The sequence below is a fragment of the Pleurodeles waltl genome, chromosome 5 (assembly GCF_031143425.1).
Source record: "Pleurodeles waltl isolate 20211129_DDA chromosome 5, aPleWal1.hap1.20221129, whole genome shotgun sequence".
Lineage (NCBI taxonomy): Eukaryota > Metazoa > Chordata > Amphibia > Caudata > Salamandridae > Pleurodeles > Pleurodeles waltl.
The window spans coordinates 157,126,557-157,151,284 of NC_090444.1; the positions used below are offsets into that span (position 1 = coordinate 157,126,557).

At 45.1% G+C, this 24,728-nt stretch overlaps 1 protein-coding gene across 2 annotated transcripts in view; it reads left to right on the forward strand.

Annotated features, from left to right (window-relative positions):
- Positions 1-633: 633 nt before the first annotated feature.
- Positions 634-24,728, forward strand: part of TLR5 (toll like receptor 5) — a 196,626-nt gene continuing 172,531 nt past the window's right edge. Inside the window, exon 1 of one of the 2 annotated variants that reach the window (XM_069233840.1) lies at positions 634-1,153. Coding sequence is in view for 1 of the 2 variants with exons in the window: in XM_069233839.1 (XP_069089940.1) it covers positions 1,104-1,153 (50 nt within the window). In the remaining variant the exon portion in view is untranslated. The remainder of the gene's footprint in view (positions 1,154-24,728) is intronic. The other variant, XM_069233839.1, reaches the window with a different exon arrangement.

Sequence of the window (24,728 nt, forward strand, 5' to 3'; positions counted from 1 at the left end):
GATCCCAGGTTTTCTGGTTTCACATTGTGCAATTTAGCCACTGGATGTACATGCTTTGCTTCCCCCTATGACCACCTTACACAATCCTTGACCCACCAGCGCCCCCGACCACCGCCCCACTGGCAGTGTGGCCCTTGGTCACACCACAGACCATACATTGTGGCCGCTGGGCAATGTTTGCGAGCACCTATGGTCTAGGCAAACAGCTTTACACACTGAGGAACTAGGTTCAAGTCCCATTCTTGGCTCAACCACCAGTGATTCTGGACAACCAAATCTCCCTATGCTTTAAGAAAACTACATTTGTTCACGTAATATGTTCCTTGTAAAGTGTTCTGATCCTCTAGGTTTAAGTTCGCCCTATAAAAAACTACAAAAAACATTTTTACAGAATCAATCCAATAATGGCCTGTTTTTTCGTCTTCGGTAACTTCAATGCGAAACAACTGATCGCAACAAAGGAATTGCACGTTCTGGTGGTTGTTCAGAAAACAAGGACGTGACGCTTATTTTTTCTGAGGCGCGAGGCTTTATCGTGTTGAAGCCTTGATTGCAGCCCGGAGGTCTCAGTGCTGTGTTTGTTTTCCTTGCCCCGGGCGGCCCGGGTGCTGTTCACGTGGAATGTTAGTTTTTTTGCACCGTGCATGCCTCTCCTGATGACATCACATCCCAGGTCCAATTGCACAACAGTGAGGAGGGCATTCGGGCACGGGCTCTGGAGATGAGGGCAGCGGCATGAACCGGACGGCGCCCTCTCGTTGAGCAACCCTGCTGTCTGTGCGCGCGTGAGAAAAGTTGCAAAAGTTAAGAAAAGCCTGAAAGCGCGCGCGGTCCTTGCCTCCCCATGTATGACGGGTGGGGGCTCCTGGTGAACCAGAGAGAGGCGTGATGAGGAAAGGGAGTTCCTAGCAGGACGAGGAAGGTGTTGGAAGGTCGCTGACTAACACCAGTGACCTGATTGCCAAAGCAAGGCAAGAGCGCTGAGAGGAGCCGAGGAGAGAGCGCTGACGTCGTGCAAGAAGCACCTCCTGAGACAACAGAGGACCCTCGAGGAACGGCCAGGGGCGGTATCCTGCCACTCACAGCCTGCCTCCGCTGCGGACATGTCTGGGAAGAGAGGCGTGTACAGTGCTGGCAGCCGTGCACACCCCAGGTGAGTGTCAGCGCTGCGTTTACTTCCACGCGTTTAGCGCAGCTTGTGTGGTCGCACTGCAAAGTTTCAGCCAGGATCGGATGATACATCCAGATGTTCTTCGGGGCGAAACTTCTATTGATGCAGAAGGTGCAGTGGCACCAGGGCACACAGGCTTGAGAGTGCCACTGAACTCTGACCATTGCTGCAATTTATAATTCAAACAGCAGCCTGGGGGGGGGCAGTTCTTTCCTTGTACAAGAGCCTATGACACACTGGCTACGCTGCAGGCATGTTCCCCGCCTAGAAGTGTCCAGTGAAGCGCGACGTGCGTTGCTTGGATCACAAGCTCCCCAGCATGGTCGCTACTGACCCGGGCATTCCACCGCGACAGCGGCCACCTCCACCGCGAAGCCTGAGAGTACGACAGGGGGGTGTTTCTTCATATCTCACTTGATACCTTAGGGTTTCACCAAAACTGCTGGGGGACATCATTCAACTCTGTGGTCAGGATCGGTGGCTTAACAAAGGCTCCCACACCCCCTGCAAGGGGTAGGGGCGAGCTCCAGGGGGCCCCCTCAGCACAGAACACTGTGCACAGGCGGCAACCCCCTCATTAAGTCCAGGGAGGTAGGGGCCCCCTCCATGTACTTTGCAGGGGGTCCCCTCACGTTTCGTTACGCCGCTGGTCATGATGGCGAAAATGTCAGTTCGGGAGTTATAAGAAGTCTGCACAGCCAGCAGTTACCGTTACATGTTATGGGTGGGCAGTCCTTAATAACATTATATATATATATATTTACCAATATAAGAGGAGTTAATGACAGTTCACATCATGAGCTGATGTATTTCGAGGTGCTCCTATGTGATGATGGAAAAAGCGAAACTGTGAAAGCAGTAATTACACGTTAAATCAAGTTTACTCGAAACCTTTCTGGAAAAAAAATGCAAAATTAAGGAAATTCTGAGGAAGCTATTTTTATGATGAAATCACCAGCTTCCCCAGTCGACAAAGAGACTGATTTTAAGGCGATTATATCTGTTTTCAAAATTAAATGCCTGGTAGCAGCAAGAAAGTTACATATCTTCTCATCAGTGCGAGTGAAGTGCTAAGCCCAGCGGCGGGTAGACTCGCGGCGCTCTTTCCACAAGGTGTAGTAGGCGCTTTTCATTTGGTATTGGCACTGGTAGTTGGGACTGCTGTTGTAGATGGTCAAGACCCTCTTTGGCAGTGGTTCTCAACCTGTTGTCTAAAGACCACTCGGGGTCCGCGAGGCCTACTCAGGGGGTCTGTGACTGTTTAAAAACGCTACCCCCCAGGACCCTCTAGTCCTCGTCCCATTCATCACAACATGGAGATTTGTCTACCTCCACAACACGAAAAAACCCACAAGGAATGCTAGATCCCCTCACCCTTCGGGTAGTACTTAAAGAGTACTTACCGCCTTGGACATCAACTCTGTTGCATGGATAATTGCACGATTGCCGATATGTTTGATTGCAAGCAAACTTCTTTTTCCTTGTGTGTCGCTCCTTCGCGCTCATGGTTATGGCAGTCTTGGTGCTTTGAATTGGCTCGCTTATGTCAACTGTTTTACTTTTCATTTTCAATTTAAGTGGCAGGAAAAGTCCAGTTAGGAATTTACAACGTTAACAGCTCTAACTCGAGCAAACGTGAGACCCATTGCATTGCAAATGCTTGTTTCTGTCTGGCGATGGAATAGGCTGAGGAGTAGAGGGAGCTGCTCCTGCTGGGCTGGAGCGGTTCCAATTTTGTGATGCTTTGTCATCCCTCAACCTACTGGGCTTGCTGAGGGGTGCGTGTTTGTGGCCCGGCTACTGCTGCTGGTGGTGCAGTTTTTCTGTTTTCAGGCCTCTGTGGATCCATCTCTTGCACTCTTGGAATCCCCGTTCAAAGGACTTCGAACTGCTAGTACCAGTGTCTCGAGTGGTGTTGGGGACCTGAGATGGTGGACTGTCCAGGACAATCTACTGAGAGGGGTTCCTTTGCAGCCCTACCCTCCCTTGATTCTCACCACAGATGCAAGTTCCCCGGGTGGGAGGCTACTCTGAGGGACCTTTCTTTCCAGACCCAGTAGTTTTTTCAGGAGAGCCGCAGGTCCTCCAAATGGAGGGAGTTGATGGACGTCTGTCAGGCTGTCCTAAGGTTCTGTTGTCATCTGGCGGGCCGTCATCTGGTGGTGAGGTCAGACAACCGGGGGACAGTCTTCTATCTCAGCAGTCAAGGGGGAATTTATTCCCGGTCTCTCAATGCAGTGGGTTTGCAGTTGTTTCAGTGGGGGGAGTTGCATCTTCTTTCCCTGAAAGGAGTTTATGTTTGGGGAATAGACAACGGGGTGGCGGATATCCTCAGTTGTTTTTTTCCTCCCTTTCAGGAGCTGTCTCTTTCGGGGGAAGTTTTTCAGCGGGTGTGCAGGAGGTTTCGTGCTCCCTTTCTGGATCTCTTTGCTTCTCGCCTCAATGCTTGGTGGGGGGGGGGGAGGTGCGTTGACGATTCCCTGGCCCAATTGCCTGTTGTATGCATTTCCTCCAGTGACTTTGATTACCCAGTTTCTCACTCATCTGGGGGGGAAGCCTGGGTGGTGATTGTGGTGGTTCCTTTTTGGCCTTGGAGGTAGTGATTTCCCACTCTCAAACGGATGGCGATCGAGGGCCCTTGATTGATACCATCCTCTGCATTTCCTCTCCGGTCATTCCCCTCTCTGGATCTCCGGAGTCTCCACCTGTCGGTATGGAAATTGAGAGAAGGGGACTGCAGCGCAGTGGTCTACCCAGACATCTAGTGGTGGCGGTACAGTGTTCTAGGAAGCTGGCTACATTTCAGTCTTACAATTGCCATTGGAGTAGTTTCCAGAAATGGTGTTAGCCTGTTGGGGTATCTCCCCTGGAGTGCTTTCCACTCATGGTTCTTCAGTTTTTCTGGGAGGGGTTTGAAAAACATCTGGCTGTGTCTACTTTGCGTGCTCAATGGGCTGCGATTAAGGCTTTCCGTTCTTCTTGGGGTAATCTGCAGGATGTGGATGATTTGGTGGTTCAGTTGCAGCACAGTTTTTCCTTGCAAGGTTTGGTATGAAGCCTTCCTTTCCTTTCTGGGGTTTACCATTGGTACTGAGCTCTTTGGTCTTGGCTCCCTTTGAGCCATTGGAGGTTGTTGAAATGAAATTTGTGACCTTCAAGGTGGTGTTTTTGGTGGCTGTGACATCAGCTTGATGTTTAGGGGAGTTAAGTGCTCTCATGGCTAGGGAACCCTTTCTGTCTTTCCAGGAGGATGTGGTTGTGTTGCGCTTGGACTCTTCCTTTGTCCCTAAGGTTCCTTCCCAGTTCCATTGATCTCAGGAAACGCTTTTGCCCACTTTGGTGGTGGGTGACAAGGATACTTTTGGGGTGGATTGGTCTTCTTTGGATGTGAAACGAGCCTTGCAGTTATACTTGGTCCGTACCCAGTCTTTTCAGAGATTAGAGTCTCTCTTTGTGTCCTTTGGGGCTGCCTCTACGGGGAACGGGCCTCTGTGTTTCTCTCAGCAGGTGGATCAAGCAAACTATTGAGCTTGCTTATTCTGTATCTGGGGTGCCTCCTCCAGCAGGAGGGAGGTCTACCTGGGACTTCCTGGGCTGAGTTTCGAGGGTGTTTGTTCCGGAAATTGAATTGCGGCCACCTGGGCTTCTGTTAACACTTTTGTCAGGCATTACCGTTTGCGAAATGCCTTGAAAGATCAGAATAACTTTGGTCTGGGGGTTCCGAGGACAGTCTGTTCTTGACCTGTTTTGTGTTTTGTTTCTTTTTTCCTCTGATAAATAATCACTGTGGGCTGACTGCACGTTGGTGTGGTCCCCCTTATTGCGTCTGGTTCTGGATTGGCTGCATGTTTCAGAAGGCTGGTTCTAACAGCTTGGGTATGCTGCATTTTGTGATGAATAGAACGAGGACTGGAAGGACCTGGGGGTAAATGCCCTATTGCTTACCGGTAATCTTCATTACTCCTGATCGTTTTGTCCTCGTCCCATTCATCACACCATGCGCTCCCTCCCTGACTGCTGGCCTTCTGTGGTGGCTTGGTAACACAGGAGAAGTGCTGGGTAAGTACTCTTTAAGTACTACCCGAGAGGGAGGGGCGGGGGATCCGGCATTCTTTGTGTTATTTTTTCTGTTGTGGAGATAGACAAATCTCCATTTTGTGATGAATGGGACGAGGAGAACAGGACCAGGAATAATGAAGATTACCAGTAAGTAGTAGGACATTAAATAATATTACAATTAATAAAGTATACACAGGTAAAGAAGCAAAATTGAAAATGTGGAAACTTTGAATTAAAAAAAACAATTAAAAGTGTGAGCATTTGTTTGGTGTATACTTGTTTTTGTGGGTTTTTCTGTGCATTATATTGAGGTCCAAATCATAGAAATTGCTTGTGACAGGAGTCCCGACTTCCAATAATGACTCAATGGGTGTCCCCCGATTCAATTAATGATTCATTAGGGGTCAGCAGAAGTAAAAAAGTTGAGAACCCCTGCTCTATAGTTTTATGAAGTACTTGAGGGGAACAATCTCCACTTTCACAACAAATAGAAAAAAATAATTAGCACTTTCACAGCACTCCACTGGCCTTCAGCATCTTCCCATCTATGAAAAAAATCACAGTACATTACCGGCCGTATGGGAGCCTTGAACAACAAGCCTGCATGAAGCCTTGGTTCTATTTTGAACTGAGGTTCGAAGAAGACTGACCTTCAGCTGATCCAGAATCCATCATTCTGCTTGAGCCAGGGTTGAGCGTTCAGTGGCACGGCCACCTCTAGTTTGAGATAGCAATTTTGTGCAACCAGTAGGATTTATCTTGTGTTTGTAGGTGTACGTGTGCAAACCAGTGTCCAAAAGCCACATGATGCAACTGGGTCCGGTGCAAACCATATGTAACTAGTCAACTAGAATTTTAACTACACCAGCTCATATTTGGCAGCTCTTATTGAGTCAGATTTGGGCCAGTCTCTGTAAAATATACTGAATTTGTCCTGGTGTTGATAGAGCGGAACGTGGTAACAATTTGCCTGCGTTCGGATGCTCTTTAGGTCGATGAATCTTTTGACTAAGTGGGAACTCTCTGTACTCTTAATTGATCAATCACCTCTTATCGATAATCAATAACGAACATAAGCAACACCTTGAACAACATAACACTTAACAATTAATCCAGAATACATTTCGGCGAACCCTGACCTTTCAGCCAGGAATAACCACACCAGTTTATTGCAAAGTTAGTGAATTTATTTCCCTATATTAACAAAGCTAGCACGATATAGATGTGTCTCAACACCAAATGATAAACATATATGAACATTAATAGCTGTCCATATCGTCGAAACAAGTGTAATCTATGTAGCATTTGAATCACAAGGCATTCGATAGTGGCAATGCAAAGCACTAATACGATAATCTGTAATGGGCTAATTGCGTACATTTAGTCAGCATAACAAGATCTCCAATTGCATCGTGCGACATATGGAATCCTCATCTAACCTCAAATTAGCATCAGCATGTGGGACTTCATGCAAAAAACAATTTAGCAACATCAATTTAGAAAACTCCTAGCTAGGGTCCTTATCAAAATCAGCAGTTGGTTACCTAAAAGAAACACAATGCAATTTTACAATTTCCTTTCATAATTACCAATTCCAATCAGCAATCAATGAAGTCTTCGTCTCACAGGTACCGTTTCTCGATCAGCCTGGGACGGGACAAAGGGGCAGGGGTGAACGGGGCAATTGCCTCACGGCGGCAAGTTAAGGCTACTACTTCATGCAAAGGGACAAATCAAAGTTAAAGTCTCTAGGGCAAGAATCATTAAAGTCTCTTTCTCTCGACTAGAGAAAGCATCAAAGTCTCTCAAAATGGCGTCGCAGCAAAATGGGTCATAGTAGCTACGAAGTCAAAATGGCGGGATGTCCGAAGATAGAGAGAGAGCTTCCCTCTCGTGCACCTGGGTTTTATAGACAACAGTTCAAGTCCAGTAGGGTCTTCATTGGAGGGTTCATAGGTTAGCTTCAAATTGACCAATCAAAAACGACAGTTCTCAAGCTTTTACTTAAGCATACATTATCCTTGGAGATGGGTACGCAATTTGCAACATTGTTTCTCGATTAGCTTACTCTCAGAGGCTCCATTGTCCGCACCTGCAAGCCGACCTTGAATTTAAGAGAAAATATGCCATGCTGGCACCAACTTTAAGATAAGCATGCGAACAGTCTCTGTGGAAAAGTACAGCTTCAAGCAGAAATACACGTTTAATAGCACAGTGGAAAAATACGAACATTTAAACCGTGAGACCAGGCAACTAGGCCAAAGCCTCCGCTAAAGTAATGCTAAGCTAAGGCATTTCAAATAAGCAAATCGTAGCACACGTTTATGATTATGTCGGATTAGTGCAATTCTAATACACCACGTTATATAAAGCACGCGTATAAATGATGGCAAACTACTCTGAGGGCACATTTTGTCCCCGTACAATCTTTATTAATTCGGTTAACGTCACACATGATTATTTCAGCACTACGTTTATGCGTTAATAAATCAAAACCTTCATTTTCTGCTTCATCAATCCCTCCTCTGATGACTACTTGTCATCACACAAATTTAGCCCACAAATTTTTATCCCATTAAAATTCTGTCAGCTCCCTTTTCCTTTTAGTTCCCCTAGTTTGCTCTTTGTATTCTTCTGCCATTCTTTTCATTATTTTCTCCTCCTTTCTTCTTTTAATTCTCTCCATAATCATTATTATTCCCCTTTTTATTCCCCAAATTCCAAGTACACAAATTATCACTATTAATATCCCTTCTATTATTTTCAATAATATTCCATTCCAAATTCCCCCAATCCAATGTCCCACTGAAGCAAGTCCCTTTCCAACCTTCTCCCACACTCCTGGTTCTTTCAGTTCCTTCAAATCTGCACTTTCTTTTGTTAGATTAGCAAGCATAGTTTTAATTTTCACACTATTATCAGGTATATAGGTGCAGCAGTGACGTGCACCAATCATTTTGCAAACGCCTCCATCCTTTGCTAAAAGAATGTCTAAAGCAAGCCTATTTTGAAGAGTCATAGCTCTTTCCGCTGCAAGTTCAGCATCCATCAGGATTATAGCACCTGAAAACTTTGTCAACATGTTATCCACTATAGTAGACAACTTTCTTATTTTGATGGAATTCAGCACAACCCCTAATGAAGGAATCATGGCTCCAAATATATCACCTACCACAGCAGCTGCGGTCTCTCTTTTCTGGATACGATGGGATCCAGGTGTCTTTTCAATCATCGATATGTCATCCAGTTGATAAACCTTTGGAAACACTATACCCAAATAACATCTTCCCCATCATCCCTTTGGAAGACGATAATAGGCATTATGCCCACAAATGTAATACACCCCTGGAATGACAGGGTCAAGTCCGTCCATCATGAATGTCCATTTGGCCTTAAAAATAAACGTATGTTTGCATTCACTCGCTCCTACAAAAATATTGTCATAGTAAGATTCACCTCGATATATACAAAACTTCCCTACATGCCAAGCATCTAAAGCTATTTTCCCTTGTGTCTTTATAGCAGCAAAATCATAATTGTCTACTGAAGTCCTCTTATGCAGTTCTTTTTCTAACTTCGCCTTCATTTGAGCCCTTCTATCATCTGTGCGATCTAAAAAGCTTATTTCTACAGCAGAGACGGAGCAAGTAAGGTTCTCCCTATGAGCATGAGCCGTTTCAAAAGGTTGCATTGGCTCGAAAAAGTCCCTCATTATTTTGTAATCCCAATATTTTGCAGTCTCGCTTAGCTGCGCTATTATAGGAACATAAGCAAAGGTAACATCATAATTTGAGAAGAAATACTGTATGTTAGCTTGACCATAAAACCCAGACATTACTATACTACATGTAATCCCGTATGTAAGAGGCATGTGGTGATAAGTCACCCCTTCCTTTACTGATGTCGGTATCTGGGTACACACATAACAATCTTTCGCATCCATAGTCTCAACATACTCTGTTAGCAAGCGATAGAAAACGTTATACGAAAGCTCCTTCTTATCATGCAAGAGCCTCTCATCCATTGCTAGCCTTTTCAATGGTGTTAGTTCAGTGACAGTAACAGGAACAATAGTAGAAGCAGCAATAGTCTCATTCTCACCCTTTCCATGCATTCCAAACACAATTGCCATTATTATTAGTACACATGTTAGTACTAAGCCTATACACACGTATTTACAATACTTCTTTCTATTGTTTTGCATAGCGTACCCAGGCATGATCTGTATAGAATCAGAGAGCTAGAAGCACTTATAAATGAAACTACTTAGCAATTCAGTTACAAAGCTTGAACGAGCACAATGTTCACACCGTCTTCTTTAAAAGGCCAGTCACTTTTCGGTTAGCAGCATTTGTCTCAATTCGGTTTAGCAATGTCTCAGCTGGTTGTTTATCTCACGTTAGATTGCAGCAAGCAATACCATTTACTACCGTTTCAATCAACAGAGTCTATGAAACTTTTCTTTTCTATTGGTATCTCTTCTTCTTCTTCGTTCTCGATGCTTAGAGATACAAACTCATCAGTCCAATCATCATTGACTGCATATGCCCATTCAGGACCGGAATACCTCTTGTTTGGTATCCTTTTCCTTTTCAATTTTGCTTCTCTCTTTGATTCTGCTTCGCTGGCACTCTCCTCCTTCGCCAAGTCCTTTTCTTCACTTGACGATTGTTCCACGACAGTCACTTCCTTTCTTTTCTCTTTCACTTTCGGCCTTCCTCCTTCGTTCAAACCTTCTTTACCCTTTTCTTTTATCGGTGAGATACTTAGTCTTCTTTTTGCACCGTGTCCGTTTGATGGACCTGCGATCTTTTCTGTAGAGGTTTGAACTCTTTCGTTCTGCTCTTCTTTGTCCCCACCTTCAGGGGAATCAGTCACGTTTTCCTTTTCTTTTTCTGTATCGTCTGTTTCTGGGAAAGCCCCCTTCTGCTCAGGCTCTCCTGCCTTCTCACTCTCCTCGAGCCCTTCGTCACCGTTACTTTCTTCAGGCTCTGTATCACTTTCAGCTGCTTCAGGTTCCTTGTCACCTTCAGCTGCTTCAGGCTTTTTGCTACCCTCAGCTGCCTCAGGTTCTTTGTCACCTGCAGCTTCGTCGTCGCTGTCTGAACTTTCTCCTTGGTCTTCCCCAAGTGAGTCGGACTCTTCGTTCTCCAATAATATCTCCTTTTCTCCTGCTGTTGCTTGTTCGCTTTCAGTTCGCTTTTGTTCTGTCTCAGCACTCGGCACCGTTTTATCAGGCACTGGTAGTTTCAGCGCTTCAACTTCCTCATCTGTGGGACACAACACCTTCTTTGTATGACTGGCGTGAATCCAGTTGGGAACCCCCGCGCACTTCACAGCGGTAGTTGTTGTCAGGATCACTTGGAAAGGGCCTTTCCAACGGGGTTCCAGACACGACTTCCTCACGTGCTTCTTTATCACGACCCAGTCACCTGCTTTCAGGGCGTGTCCTGGACCTTGGATCGGTGGCAAGGTGGTCGCCTCCACCTGGTGAGAGAAAGAGCGAACCACGTCAGCCAGACCTTTGCAGTAGTCTAACACCATATCATCTGTAATATTCAAAAGCATATTTGCGGGAACTGCAGGAAGTCTCATAGCCCTGCCCATGAGAATTTCGTGCGGAGACAATCCAGTTTTTCTATCCGGAGTGTTTCTCATTGACATTAGCACTAAGGGCAATGCGTCAGGCCATTTCAAATTTGTTGATGCACATATTTTTCCCATTCTCGATTTCAGCGTACCATTCATCTGCTCCACCAGTCCTGATGCCTCAGGATGATGGCTACAGTGCAGCTTTTGCTCAATGTTCAGTGCTTCGCAAAGTAACTTCATCACCTCGTTATTGAAGTGACTTCCCCTATCTGATTCTAAAGAGATCGGGAATCCGAAACGTGGTATTAACTCCCTCAATAATAGCTTGGCAACTGTAAGACTGTCATTTCTACGTGTGGGGTATGCCTCAATCCAATGACTAAAAATGCACACAATCACCAACACATATCTTAAACCTCCATGCACAGGCATCTCAATGAAGTCCATTTGCATTCGGCTAAAAGGACCGCTTGCCCTACCAATGTGGCTCGCGTTCACAACTGTTCCCTTTCCTGGGTTCATCTGTTGGCAAGTGACACATCGATGGCAAACTGCTTCCGCAGCTTGGCGAAATCTGGGGTTAAACCAATCAGTTTTGAACAATCTTATCATGGCATCTCTCCCTAGGTGAGCTTGCCCATGATAGAACCGCGCAAGCTGTGATAAGAGACTATTTGGCAAAACAAATTTTCCCTCATGTGAAACCCATAGCTCGTCTTGTCTTTTTATGCATTGTGATTTAATCCAGGAATCTCTTTCATCCTCCCTGACATTACTTTGTAGTGCTTTTAGTTCTTCTATTGTATCTACGACCTTCAAGGCAAATGCTTCAGCTGGTTCGAGTTCTGGTTCACTTATTGTATTCCAATCATCCCTTAACAATATACAGTTCAAGGCACAAAATCTTGCGACTTGATCTGCACAGGCGTTTCCCAGAGACACATAGTCCTGTCCTTTCGTGTGAGCACTGCACTTTACCACTGCAACTTCAGCTGGTACTTGAATGGCATGTAACAACTCCCTTATTCTCTCCCCATTTTTCACTGGGGATCCTGAAGAAGTCAGGAAACCTCTCTGTGACCACAGTTGTCCAAAGTCATGCACAATCCCAAACCCGTATTGGCTATCAGTGTAAATGGTGACTTTCATCAATGCAGACAATTGACATGCTCTAGTAAGGGCTACAAGTTCTGCTACTTGTGCAGAATAGACTCCTTGGAGCCATCCCGCTTCCAAGACCCCTGTTACAGTACATACAGCATATCCTGCTTTCAAAATTCCCACCCCATCTCTTAGACATGAACCATCAACAAAAAGAATTTGGTCATTTTCATCAAGTTTTGTATCCTTGATGTCCGGTCGGGGTTTTGTGCAAAATTCAGTCACCTGAAGGCAGTCATGCTCGACGTCTTCAGCGTTCTCAATTTCAGCATGTTCTCCAGGAAGCAAGGTAGCTGGATTCAACGTAGTGCACCTTTTCAGCTGCACATTCGGTGAGCCCAGAATAGTCGTTTCATACCTTGTGAGTCTTGCTCCAGTCATGTGCTGTGTTCGGGAGCGGGTCAAAAGTATCTCAACTGAGTGAGGGACCATGACTGTTACTGGGTGTCCCATCACTATTCCTTCACTCTGAGTGAGGCTGATACCAACTGCTGCTACGGCGCGCAAACACCCTGGGAGTGCTGCTGCAACTGGATCCAGAGTAGCTGAAAAATACGCTACTGGTCTGTTTACGCCACCATGGGCTTGTGTCAAGACAGACAAAGAACATGCATCACGTTCATGGCAAAACAATGTGAAAGGCTTCGTGTAGTCAGGCATACCTAAAGCTGGAGCCCTACACATGCATTCTTTCAGTTCAACAAAGGCATCCATCTTGTCTCCTCTCAGCTCAATTTCATCCAAAGCATCCTTCTGGGTCAATTTCAGTAAAGGCTTTGCTAGAGACGAGAAGTTGGGAATCCACTGGCGACAGTATCCCACCATTCCCAAAAACTTCCTCACCTCCTTCCTTGTTTTTGGTGGACTCATTTAAAGTACACTGGTAATTCTTTCCTTCATTATTTTCCGTGACCCTTTCTCTATCTGGTGACCCAAGTATTTCACCTTCTTCTGACAGAACTGCAGTTTGGAAGGAGACACCTTGTGTCCATTCCCTCCCAAATGGTTCAACAGAGCAATGGTATCGGCTGTGCAGCCACTTTCTGTCTTTGATGCAACCAGTAAGTCATCAATGTACTGTACTAGGGTTGACTCGAATGGCAACTCTAACTCTTCCAAATCTTTCTTTAGGACTTGATTGAATATCGACGGTGACTCAGAGAACCCCTGAGGAATTCGGCACCAACTGTACACTCTGTCTAGGAATTTAAAACAAAAGAGGAATTGGCTGTCCTCATGAAGAGGCACAGAAAAGAATGCTTGTGACAAATCGATGACTGAGAACCACTCAGCTTCGCAAGGGATCTGAAACATTATCACAGCTGGATTCGGTACGACAGGGCAGCACTTTATTATGATGTCATTTATTTTCCTCAAATCCTGTACAAGTCGGACTTTCCCACTTGGCTTTATTAATCCCATTATCGGTGAATTACATGGGCTGCTTAATACTTCTTTCAGTACTCCCTGCTTCACGAATTCGTCAATAAGTTGGGCAACTTTCATGAGGGTATCTTGTGGCATGTGGTATTGTGGGGTCTGGGGAAAGATCGCATTGGGCTTTACCATCACCTTTACTGGTTCTACTCCTTTCATCAATCCCACCTCTTTCCCTGTCATGTCCCACACTTTCTCTCCGACTGTTTCCCGTAGTTCTGCTGGGATATCTTCTTCAGTTATCATTGGTAAAAGACAAATCAGAGGATACTCTTCGTCAACTGTTTCTATTTCATCGCCCTCTATACTGTCCTCTTCTTCCCCATCACTGCTCGTCTGTATTGTTATTCCCTCGTTCGAGCACATTATCGAACAACCCAACTTGCACAATAGGTCTCTTCCTAACAGTGCAATCGGGCTTGAGTCACATACTACAAACTGATGTACCCCTTGATAGTTACCAATGTTGACTGGTATCGGATCTGTTATTGGGTTCGTCAGATGCCTGTTTGCTACTCCCACCACTTGAACTGTCCTCCCCGAGAGTGGCAAATTTGGTACTTCACTGCTCTTAACTGTTGAACGTGTGGCTCCCGTGTCAACCAGGAATGAGACGCGATGACCCATTACTCTTCCCTCTACGTACGGACCCTTTTGATCAACTTCTAGGGATGCCGCAAGCACACAATCTCCTTCCTCTTCTGAGATTTCACTCTCCCATACATTGTTTATTCCACTCTCACTGTGTAATGGGAACTGTTGTACTGTGCCGTTTGTGCTCATTACCTGACCCGTTACCTGTGGAGGAACCATCATTTGCTGCTGACTCATTGGTGCCAAAGGTATTTGCATTTGCTGATTAGGTACCAAAGGTAACTGCTGTTGCATCGGCTGCATTTGCGTCATCTGCACACGGGGCATCTGCATCTGCTGCGGCTGCATAGGTTGTAATCCCTGCAATTGATTCATGGTCTGAAAATTTGGGTTTGGACCCCTCATTTTCGGTCCTCTCGTTATCTGAAATGCATTGACATCATTGTTTTGCTGACCAACACCTACACCTGCACCTGCACCTTCCTGCACCACCATCGGACACTCGCGTTTCCAATGACCTACGTTTCCGCACGCGTGACACAGCATCACTTTCTTCATTGCCTGCACACCTGTCACAACAGTGTTCAAATCCGGACCATTATTCACAAAACCTCCTCTACCTCTGCCTCTGCCCTGTGGTTGAAACGCCATGTTTCCTTGCAACTGCGGCTGCTGTTGCTGAAACACCATGCCTCCCTGCAACTGCGGCTGCTGTTGCGGTACCTGCTGTTGGAACCCTTGCATCCCTGGCAACCCTTGCAAGCCTGTCTGAGCCGCCTTAAGCTGCATCATCATCACCTTCTCTTTCAGTCTTTTCTGTTTCACCTCAATTTCGTTGCTACAGTATTTCGCATAAGTCAAGACTTCATCCATCGGTTTCGACTGCCAGCAGATCAAATGCGATTTTATCATCTGACTTATCTCTGGTCTCAGCCCTTCCACAAATCTGAACACAAAATGAAGCATATCTTTCGCCTCGATTGCTTCTGTGCCACTGTAATTCTTGAACGCCTTCAACAACCTCTCATAGTAACTATGAATCGATTCTTTAGCCTCTTGGGCAGTTCGATCAATTTTCTGCCAATCCACATTTTTGGCGGCAACCTTCGTCTTCAAATGTTCAATCACCTTATAGTACAGACACATCACCATAGGTGATGGCGCACCCGTCTCTCTGTCTCTCTCTGGTTCACTTGTCGGCCAACCTACAGCTCTTTTGCAATCCTCCCACAAATCTGCCGGAACCACAATCTCGAATAAAGTGTTCAGGTCTTCCCAGAGACATTTGGCAAGCTTCACAAACCTATCAGTCTGTTGATACCATTCGATCGGCTTCTCCCTCAGTTTGGGAAAATCGTTCGTAAAAGACTGAATATCGCTCCTGTGCCATGGTACATGTACTAATTTTCCCCCTGCTGTCTCCCTCATGGGTAACATGGTTACGGTCTCGCTGCTCTGCGGTCTTTTCTCATTGTGCTCTGTGGCACTGTCCCTCCTCTTATCCTTCCTCTTTACCCATCTACTTTCCCACTTGTCTAAGCACCTCCACACTTGGGCACTCTGCAACAATTCTCTAAGGTGTGCCTTCATGCCTGCTGATCTCATGTGTTCAAAATCTGTGGTCCCAAAATCCAACCTATAGCTCCTGCTCAAGTGTTTCGTCTTGCCTATGTCAATCCCGTTCCTGTCTGCTACTTCCTGCAAACTTTTATGTACCTTGTTTACCTCTTTCGTGATCTTTGGACATAGATACCTCAATTCCTCTTCCGTGTAGGATTCTAACCTGTTCACACCCATATTCCCTTCCACCAATTCTTGTGCTTCCATGTTCAGCCTCATCCTGCTCAAGTAATCGTCTCCTTTCCCACTGTCTGAACTTTGTGTGGAATTTAGACTGTTGAACCACTGCGTCAGCTGTTGCGCATTTACCCCCATCAGTGTAGCATTCACATCGACTGCCATCGATGGTTGCGGCAACTTTTCAGTGTTCGATGTTAATGGTATTATCAGTGGGGGGCTCGACCTCACCAGTGTTGATTGAGCGCATACGGGACTAAACTCCATCAAGGACCCAGACCCAGTTGGCTGAGCCACTATCGGGGTTATCCCTGGAGTGTTTTCTATGCACCTTCTTTCTGTCCCATTCTGCAGCATTTGTCCCTGACTGCTCATACCTAAGTTAGGCTGACTATACAAAGGTACCACTGGACCTACAGTAATGGGCAGTGATATCGCATCTGGATTTTGTCCATTTCCCATATTCTGAGGCATGTTCATCCCCATATTATGGGCCATCATTGCCGGCATGCCCATCTGACTCCCCGTCATTTGAGCATGAACACTTCCTCCCTGCATCTGCTTTTGAGGCATCATAAACTGAGTTGATTCAGCTTGTGCCATTGTTGGGTTGTAACCATTCTGTACGCCCCTTACGGTTGGATCTAGAATCAATCCTCCACTGTTATCACTGCTGTAGTACCCTGGCATCTGCGGCTGATAATTCTCTGCCGGTTTCAACACTGGCACATCTGGATACATTCTCCTAACCTGCGGTATCTGTGGGGTGAGCAGTAGACTCGGATCCTTAGATCCCGATGGTGCTCCTGGATTCTGCGTTTCACTGTTCTGTACCGATGCCGGAGGGGCAGAACTGGTACTTGGACCTTGTCCATTCTCTGCATAAGGTGGTGGACGGTCGTTCAGCAACTCCATTATCAATTCCTCATCCTCTAGCTCCTCTTCTTTTCTCAACTTTTCCTCGTCCTCTCTGTCCTTGGAACACTTCCTGTCTGTCTTACAGGTAGCTTTCTTACCTGTCTCCTCTTCATCTTTAGTAATTGCGGGGAACAATTTTATTCCCTGCAATACATCTGACCTCCACACCTTCTGCGCATTATCCCACCTAGCATCCGCTAGTGTCTTTTCTACCTTCCTCATCCTTGTTTCAAACTTGTTTTTCTGTTGCTGCCTAGCCATGAGTTCCCATATTGCTAGAGCCTCAAACTGTGCTGGCCTTGGAGGTACTTTCATGTCATACATCGTGAATCTCAAATTCTCTAGGACCCTTATATTGAATGTCCCATGTATCGGGAATGCTACGCTCCCATGTTTCTCTGTCCACTTGTGCCATTGTTTTAGCCAAAGGCACGGAGCTACCCCTTTTTCCTCCATTACAATGTAAGCTGGTGTACCCTCGGGCGGCGTTTCCTCTCCTACGCTCGCTTTAATGTATGACTCTCCCTTCATCGCGCTCCTGAATGCTTTAAGGAATTTCATTTTCTTGACTTTTAATTCACAAAGTTTATAATCAATAGGTCACTGTTATTCCACAAAATTTGTAATCAATAGGTGACTTTAATTCCCGGAATACTCTTCACCTGCCTTTCCCCTTCCAATCGAGTGCCACGGACTGCGTCCAATCCGTGCGCGACCCTTCTTTCCAACCAACCTATCCCAGCGTGGCTCTTAGTGACGTCACACTCACACACACTGCGGCTGACAAAGCCTCGCGGCTAATCCTCCTTCACTCAGTTCCTCCCGTAACAACTTTTGCATGTATCGCGAGCTACCAAAAACTAAAACAGATCTGTCGGTTTACTACAGGAAGGGTAACACAATCGCTTCAGGACCTTAGGGACTTTTCACCAGCCTCGACCACTATTCGATCTCTTTCACCAGCCTCGGCCGCTATTCCGTCTTTCTCAGTCCCCACATTCGCAAGCAAGCCTGACCCGCAGACCTACTCTCAACTTGTCAATGATCTGTTCTAGTGCACTTAGAATCTTGTCAAAGCCCGAAGTCGAAGTTCCTATCGCTCCCTAACACACGTACCGACCCGTTGACCACGCCCGATCAACCTACTAAACCGCCCAGACCACAACATGGATCAACATACTCCGGAGTCTCTTGACCTCGCAGGGCCCGTCTCAACAACAACAACCACGTGGACCTTTTTATGCACAAAGCGCCACACACACATGAAGTTCGACGACTTCCCTACTCTCACACTCGGAGCCGCACCTCCGTTACTCTATGAAGTTCGACGACCTCTCTACTTCTACACTCGGAGTCGCACCTCCGCTATCCTTAAAAAGAAAATCCTCGCAACCTTTTCACACACCCTGCGGCAATAAGCTGTGCAAGCGCAAAACCCTAACTTCACTCATACCATTACTAGTACCGCCAACGCTGTTTCCACATCTCCTTTCTCTCCATTCGCAAGCTTCGAGATCCCGGGAAAGTCGCGGTGGACCTAGCCCATCATCATCTTGTCAATCAGTTTTATCCAAGAAAATCTAATTCAACTTTTCGAATGGGGTCTCAAAATGCGTAACCGTTAATCCGACACCATGTACTCTAATGGTACAGGGTCCCAAAAGACGAAACCGTCCTCTGCTACCATCTACTGATAGAGCGGAACGTGGTAACAATTTGCCTGCGTTCGGATGCTCTTTAGGTCGATGAATCTTTTGACTAAGTGGGAACTCTCTGTACTCTTAATTGATCAATCACCTCTTATCGATAATCAATAACGAACATAAGCAACACCTTGAACAACATAACACTTAACAATTAATCCAGAATACATTTCGGCGAACCCTGACCTTTCAGCCAGGAATAACCACACCAGTTTATTGCAAAGTTAGTGAATTTATTTCCCTATATTAACAAAGCTAGCACGATATAGATGTGTCTCAACACCAAATGATAAACATATATGAACATTAATAGCTGTCCATATCGTCGAAACAAGTGTAATCTATGTAGCATTTGAATCACAAGGCATTCGATAGTGGCAATGCAAAGCACTAATACGATAATCTGTAATGGGCTAATTGCGTACATTTAGTCAGCATAACAAGATCTCCAATTGCATCGTGCGACATATGGAATCCTCATCTAACCTCAAATTAGCATCAGCATGTGGGACTTCATGCAAAAAACAATTTAGCAACATCAATTTAGAAAACTCCTAGCTAGGGTCCTTATCAAAATCAGCAGTTGGTTACCTAAAAGAAACACAATGCAATTTTACAATTTCCTTTCATAATTACCAATTCCAATCAGCAATCAATGAAGTCTTCGTCTCACAGGTACCGTTTCTCGATCAGCCTGGGACGGGACAAAGGGGCAGGGGTGAACGGGGCAATTGCCTCACGGCGGCAAGTTAAGGCTACTACTTCATGCAAAGGGACAAATCAAAGTTAAAGTCTCTAGGGCAAGAATCATTAAAGTCTCTTTCTCTCGACTAGAGAAAGCATCAAAGTCTCTCAAAATGGCGTCGCAGCAAAATGGGTCATAGTAGCTACGAAGTCAAAATGGCGGGATGTCCGAAGATAGAGAGAGAGCTTCCCTCTCGTGCACCTGGGTTTTATAGACAACAGTTCAAGTCCAGTAGGGTCTTCATTGGAGGGTTCATAGGTTAGCTTCAAATTGACCAATCAAAAACGACAGTTCTCAAGCTTTTACTTAAGCATACATTATCCTTGGAGATGGGTACGCAATTTGCAACATTGTTTCTCGATTAGCTTACTCTCAGAGGCTCCATTGTCCGCACCTGCAAGCCGACCTTGAATTTAAGAGAAAATATGCCATGCTGGCACCAACTTTAAGATAAGCATGCGAACAGTCTCTGTGGAAAAGTACAGCTTCAAGCAGAAATACACGTTTAATAGCACAGTGGAAAAATACGAACATTTAAACCGTGAGACCAGGCAACTAGGCCAAAGCCTCCGCTAAAGTAATGCTAAGCTAAGGCATTTCAAATAAGCAAATCGTAGCACACGTTTATGATTATGTCGGATTAGTGCAATTCTAATACACCACGTTATATAAAGCACGCGTATAAATGATGACAAACTACTCTGAGGGCACATTTTGTCCCCGTACAATCTTTATTAATTCGGTTAACGTCACACATGATTATTTCAGCACTACGTTTATGCGTTAATAAATCAAAACCTTCATTTTCTGCTTCATCAGTGTCATTTGCTGACGTTCAGCAGCACCCACACATTGCCTGTGTTCCGCTCAGAAGACCAAACTGCAAGGGGAATGGAGATATCTTATTTTTATATTTTCCCTTCCAGATGGGGCCAACACAAAGGCCTCACTTAAAGGATCATCAGCCCTCCTTTTGTTGGAGTCTCAACCTGTCAGGGAGCTATCAAGAACCTAACACCTAGATACCAATTCACTGGAAAGAAACAAAGGTGCTCAGCTTGCTATCACTTCACAAGTGCGTAAACGAAACTATAATTTGGGGGCAGGTTTTCAACTAGGATCAGTCTCTGCATGCAAGAGATATGGTTCCACTGTAGGTAAGTCAGATGTACCTGCCTTTTAACAGAAGTGCATATAACGATTTAAATAGCAGTTATTCATGTTTTAATTTAGTTTCCTTTATAGCACTGCTCATCGCAGTACAGGGAATCTAAGCGCTTTACAGCACATCTATATTAAGCAGAGACGAGTCATGCAAGTAATTAAATCAATTGACATAAATGATACATAAGGCAACGATATTTACAAGGTTTACTAGTCATATACCATACAAACAAGTAGGCATTATATACTAAGAGTGCTTAGTCTGGAGAAACACAAGGTCAGGATTTAATATAAAACACAGTGGTGGGTGTTGACCGTACTATTAAGACTTTACTGTTAGCCAAAATAATCCTTTTTAGCAACTGTAAAATAACAAAATATTGGCAAAAATCAATAAGATTAAAAAACAGCGCACTGCAGTTTGCATGCAGCTCATTGATGCTGGTTCACTGTGCAATATCAGAATATTATGAACTTCAAGTAAGAAAATTATCTCTCTTACAAAAGCAGTAATCCACTGAACTATCTACATACCCTACAAATATGCAATCAACGTGTTACATGTTATGTTTGACAATAGGCAGAATAACCCTCTGTGCTTTATTATCAGTTACAACCATAGCTAGATAAAACCAGGGCCACTGGAATTATGCGGCAGGAGGTGATCAAATTATGTGGCAGGGTTGAGTAAATTATGCGACAAGAAAAGACAAATTATGCAGCACATTTTGTAATAGTATTACTTCATAATTTTTAAACTTGGTAACACTGTCTGGGCATTGGTTGCATCTCATCAGTACCAGTTTAATACCCAAATAGAGAAATAAGCATCAGCAAAGGTGACCAGTCCAGCTTTTCAAAGGGCTTTCCGCTGCGCTGCAAAATGTTTTGCTGCATTTTTAGTAACCTTTGAACCGTCTGAGTTAGAACCAATTTCTTTTTTTTAAAATCTTTAGATTATGTGGCAGATGATGGATCATGTGGCAAATTCTGCAGATCTATAATAATGCAAAAATTGCTGCTTCTGCAAAATCGAATAATTCCAGTGGGCCTGGATAAAACACATATCTCTCCATCAAGTACATTAACCATCACAGTTATGTTACTAATACTATTATGCCCTGAACATTTTCTGGCCACATAATGGTCTCTGTAGCTGGGGCCTTAACCTCATAACATATTTTAAAAAGCAGCTTGTCTGTGACTGGTTATGTGAGTCAGAACAGATTTACTGTCACATATGTCCTTGTTGCCAGTTTCTTTGAGGAAGATATATTTTTAAATGGCTTTTCATGACCCCACCCTTTTCTGCTACCATTCTTTGACCCTCAATTTATGGGATGCCTGAGCAAATGTTTCCCATTTGTAGTAATTATTCTCAAAATGTTCACCACTCCCCATGGTCCCTCCCACACTACCTACAAACACATATACCTATGCATGCGAAGACCTCTGCCACCATGGCGAAGATCTCAATAGAGAAAAGATAGGGGAGACGGAGGTGGCGATCTCCACCCATAAGGTTTGTGATTTGCATTTTGTAGCAAGCAAATAATACAAATGGAGTACTACTTTACTAACTGCATATGCAGTTTGTGAATCTGGCTGATAATGTTTCCTTTTTTAATTTCTACACATAAGAAAAATATTTTTCTCTGTAGAGAAGTCCTTTCCTAACAACACCATGAATTAAGGGTGGGCTCCCTTTCCCAGGTTGGAAGAACCCTCACTCCTGCATTATAAAGGGGTGGATTTATTTTAATTTCCATGGTAGGAAACTGCATGCAAAATATTTAATATCCACCAACCTATGAGTTTATAGCAATATTTTGCATTGTACATGGCCCATATCCTGTGAAATTTCTCCTCATTTTCTTCCCCTAAAAGTAAATTAGCGGTGGTGGAAATTATACCCCACTGTCAGGCTTTATGCCATTCTAAGTACACTTTATAATCACAAAACGCCTCAAATCATGATTCTTTGACATTGAGCTGCGCTAAAAGAGCTATACATCTGTCTGTGGGAAAGGAAGTGATACCTATATTTCTGATTATGCTGCTTTTTTATGGCCTGGCTTCACAGTACAGCTGTGGCCAGACAATTATGTGAGAACCACCAGTAAAGAGGATTTGGCTCCACCCACATTTTGGATTCAGAAGTACATGTTTTGGTTGGGCAGAAGTTGTGTACTTCCACAAATAAGTGCTTGCCCATCACATAGCTGTGACCATTTTGTTTATTTATACAGCTACCTTTGTTTAAACTCTCAGGGGCAAGCAAACACATATGACTTGAATTCTATTAAAGTGTCTTAGATAACTAGATAATTTATGGTGTATTTCTTTTGCGGCAGCATAGATAGGCGGAAGGCATTTATTAATGTACATGAATTTCTAGGTCTGGCTTGACATAAGCCGACCTATTGGCATTGCCAAAGCTGTCTGCTTTGGCTTCTAGACAAAGAATTGTCTTAGTTTGGCATTTCTTGTATGCCCAGACATTGAGTAAATATTATTTGCATTTGAACTTTACACTGTTCACAGGAATCTTGCTTAACTTGCTAGCAAGCAATGAACAGCCAGATCATCTTCTTTTGAGCGAGTTAGATAAAGGGTAATTGAGTTAATGTGCACAGAAACTGATCTATGATAAGGCTCTTCCAGGCAGTCTATTGTCTACCTCTGCACAAAACACAGGCCTTACCCAGGGCCAGGATTTAACTTTGTTTTTACAGTACTTTTAGTTCTAAATGTCAGTCTTTGATTAATGCTGTAAATTGCTTCCTATTGCAAAAAAACTCAGGTTTTTATTTCTTCTGAGCACTTGAAGATTTCTAGAAGGAGCAGAACAGTTGCAGTGCCAGTCCTGCATGGCATTTATCATTGTACTTTTCTCTCTAGTTATTGTCCCATCCAGACAGTTTCCGAAAGATCATGTACAGTGCAGTTTTTACTTTTAATATCCTCATCTTTTTTCATGTGCTAAGTTTTTGACAGGGCCAGCTGCCAGTAAATCAGCCATAATCTGAAGACCTTCTAAGAAATAACTATATTTTAGCGCTTGAACAGACCGATGTATATATATATAGTTAGGTTCTAAATTTACTCGCACAAAACCAGAGAGATTCAGCAGTTATAGTTAGAGTTATTGCAAGTAATTCGCGGCCTAAGGTAACTATACCGGTGCCACCGCCATGCACAGTTTTTTCTTCAATAATTTGACTTCTAATGTTTCATAGGTTTTTTTATTGATGTTATAAAAGTTGTCATGAGTGCTGTTATATTTGGGGTAATTAGCAGTGCATGGCGAGGACCATCCCCTGGGGCCCACTAAATTCAATTCGGGGGCACATGGACCCACCCCTGGGCCGCTTTCTGCCCCGGGGACCCCATCCCTCGTAGCCCAGGCTTCGATAAATGGAGGGGGGGGGGGCTCACAGCCCACCTCCCCTGGCCAATTTCGGCCCTAGGGATTTATTTTTCTGGGTAGATGGGCCACATGACCCCCATCCCCTGGTGATCTTGGCCCTGGGAAACCTATAATCCGGGGCCCGGCCATTTGTCCTGGGGTCATGCAGGCCACCCAGTGTGCATTGGGACTTTCGGGGGAGCCTGAACGACCCTGCGATCCCAGATGGCTCTCTGCCTCCTGCTGGAGCAGGCATTGCTTTCGCAGACAAGGAACTGCTAAAGATGCAGCTCACTGACTGCAAAAGCAATTGTTTTCCTCTGTTGCCCTGCTCGCACGTCTATGGGCAGGGAAACAGAGGAAACCTCCGCTTCAAGCAAGCAAGAGCTGTTTGATAGCTCTCACTTGCTGGAACCGGAACGTTCGCTCTGACTTGGTGGGAGCTGTCAGAGCTCCCGCCAAGTCAAAGCAAACAGCTATGTTCCGGGGTGGGCACCCCAGCACATAGCAGGAGCCAGCCCTGGGGGTTGGCGGTCCCCATGTCCATTATTGCTCCTCGACTGGGGCCACGGGGCCCACCTCCAACATCTGAAATTTGCCCCGGGGAGGTGGTGGCCCCTGGGGCTGGAGGTCCTCAGCGGACCGCCCTTCCTTATCTTCTTCTAGCCCTGGGGGGGGTGGCAGTCCCCTGGGCTGCATGGGAGCCATGTGCCCCCCCCCCTAAATTTAAATAAATTGCCCCGGGGAGGTGGCGGTCCACGGGGCTGCGGCAGGGCTGCACGGCCCCCGCATGTCATTGAATGTTTGCCCTGGGGAGGTGGTGGTCCACAGGGCTGCGGGGGGTGGCGTTGCGGCCCCCTGCATTTTTGTCTGAGATTGCCCCGTGGAGGTCTCTGGGGCTAATACAAGCCAGAGGGGGGCCTGGTGCGTCCACCTTCTTTTTAAATCCCCCAATTGCCCCGGGGCAAAATAAAAAAA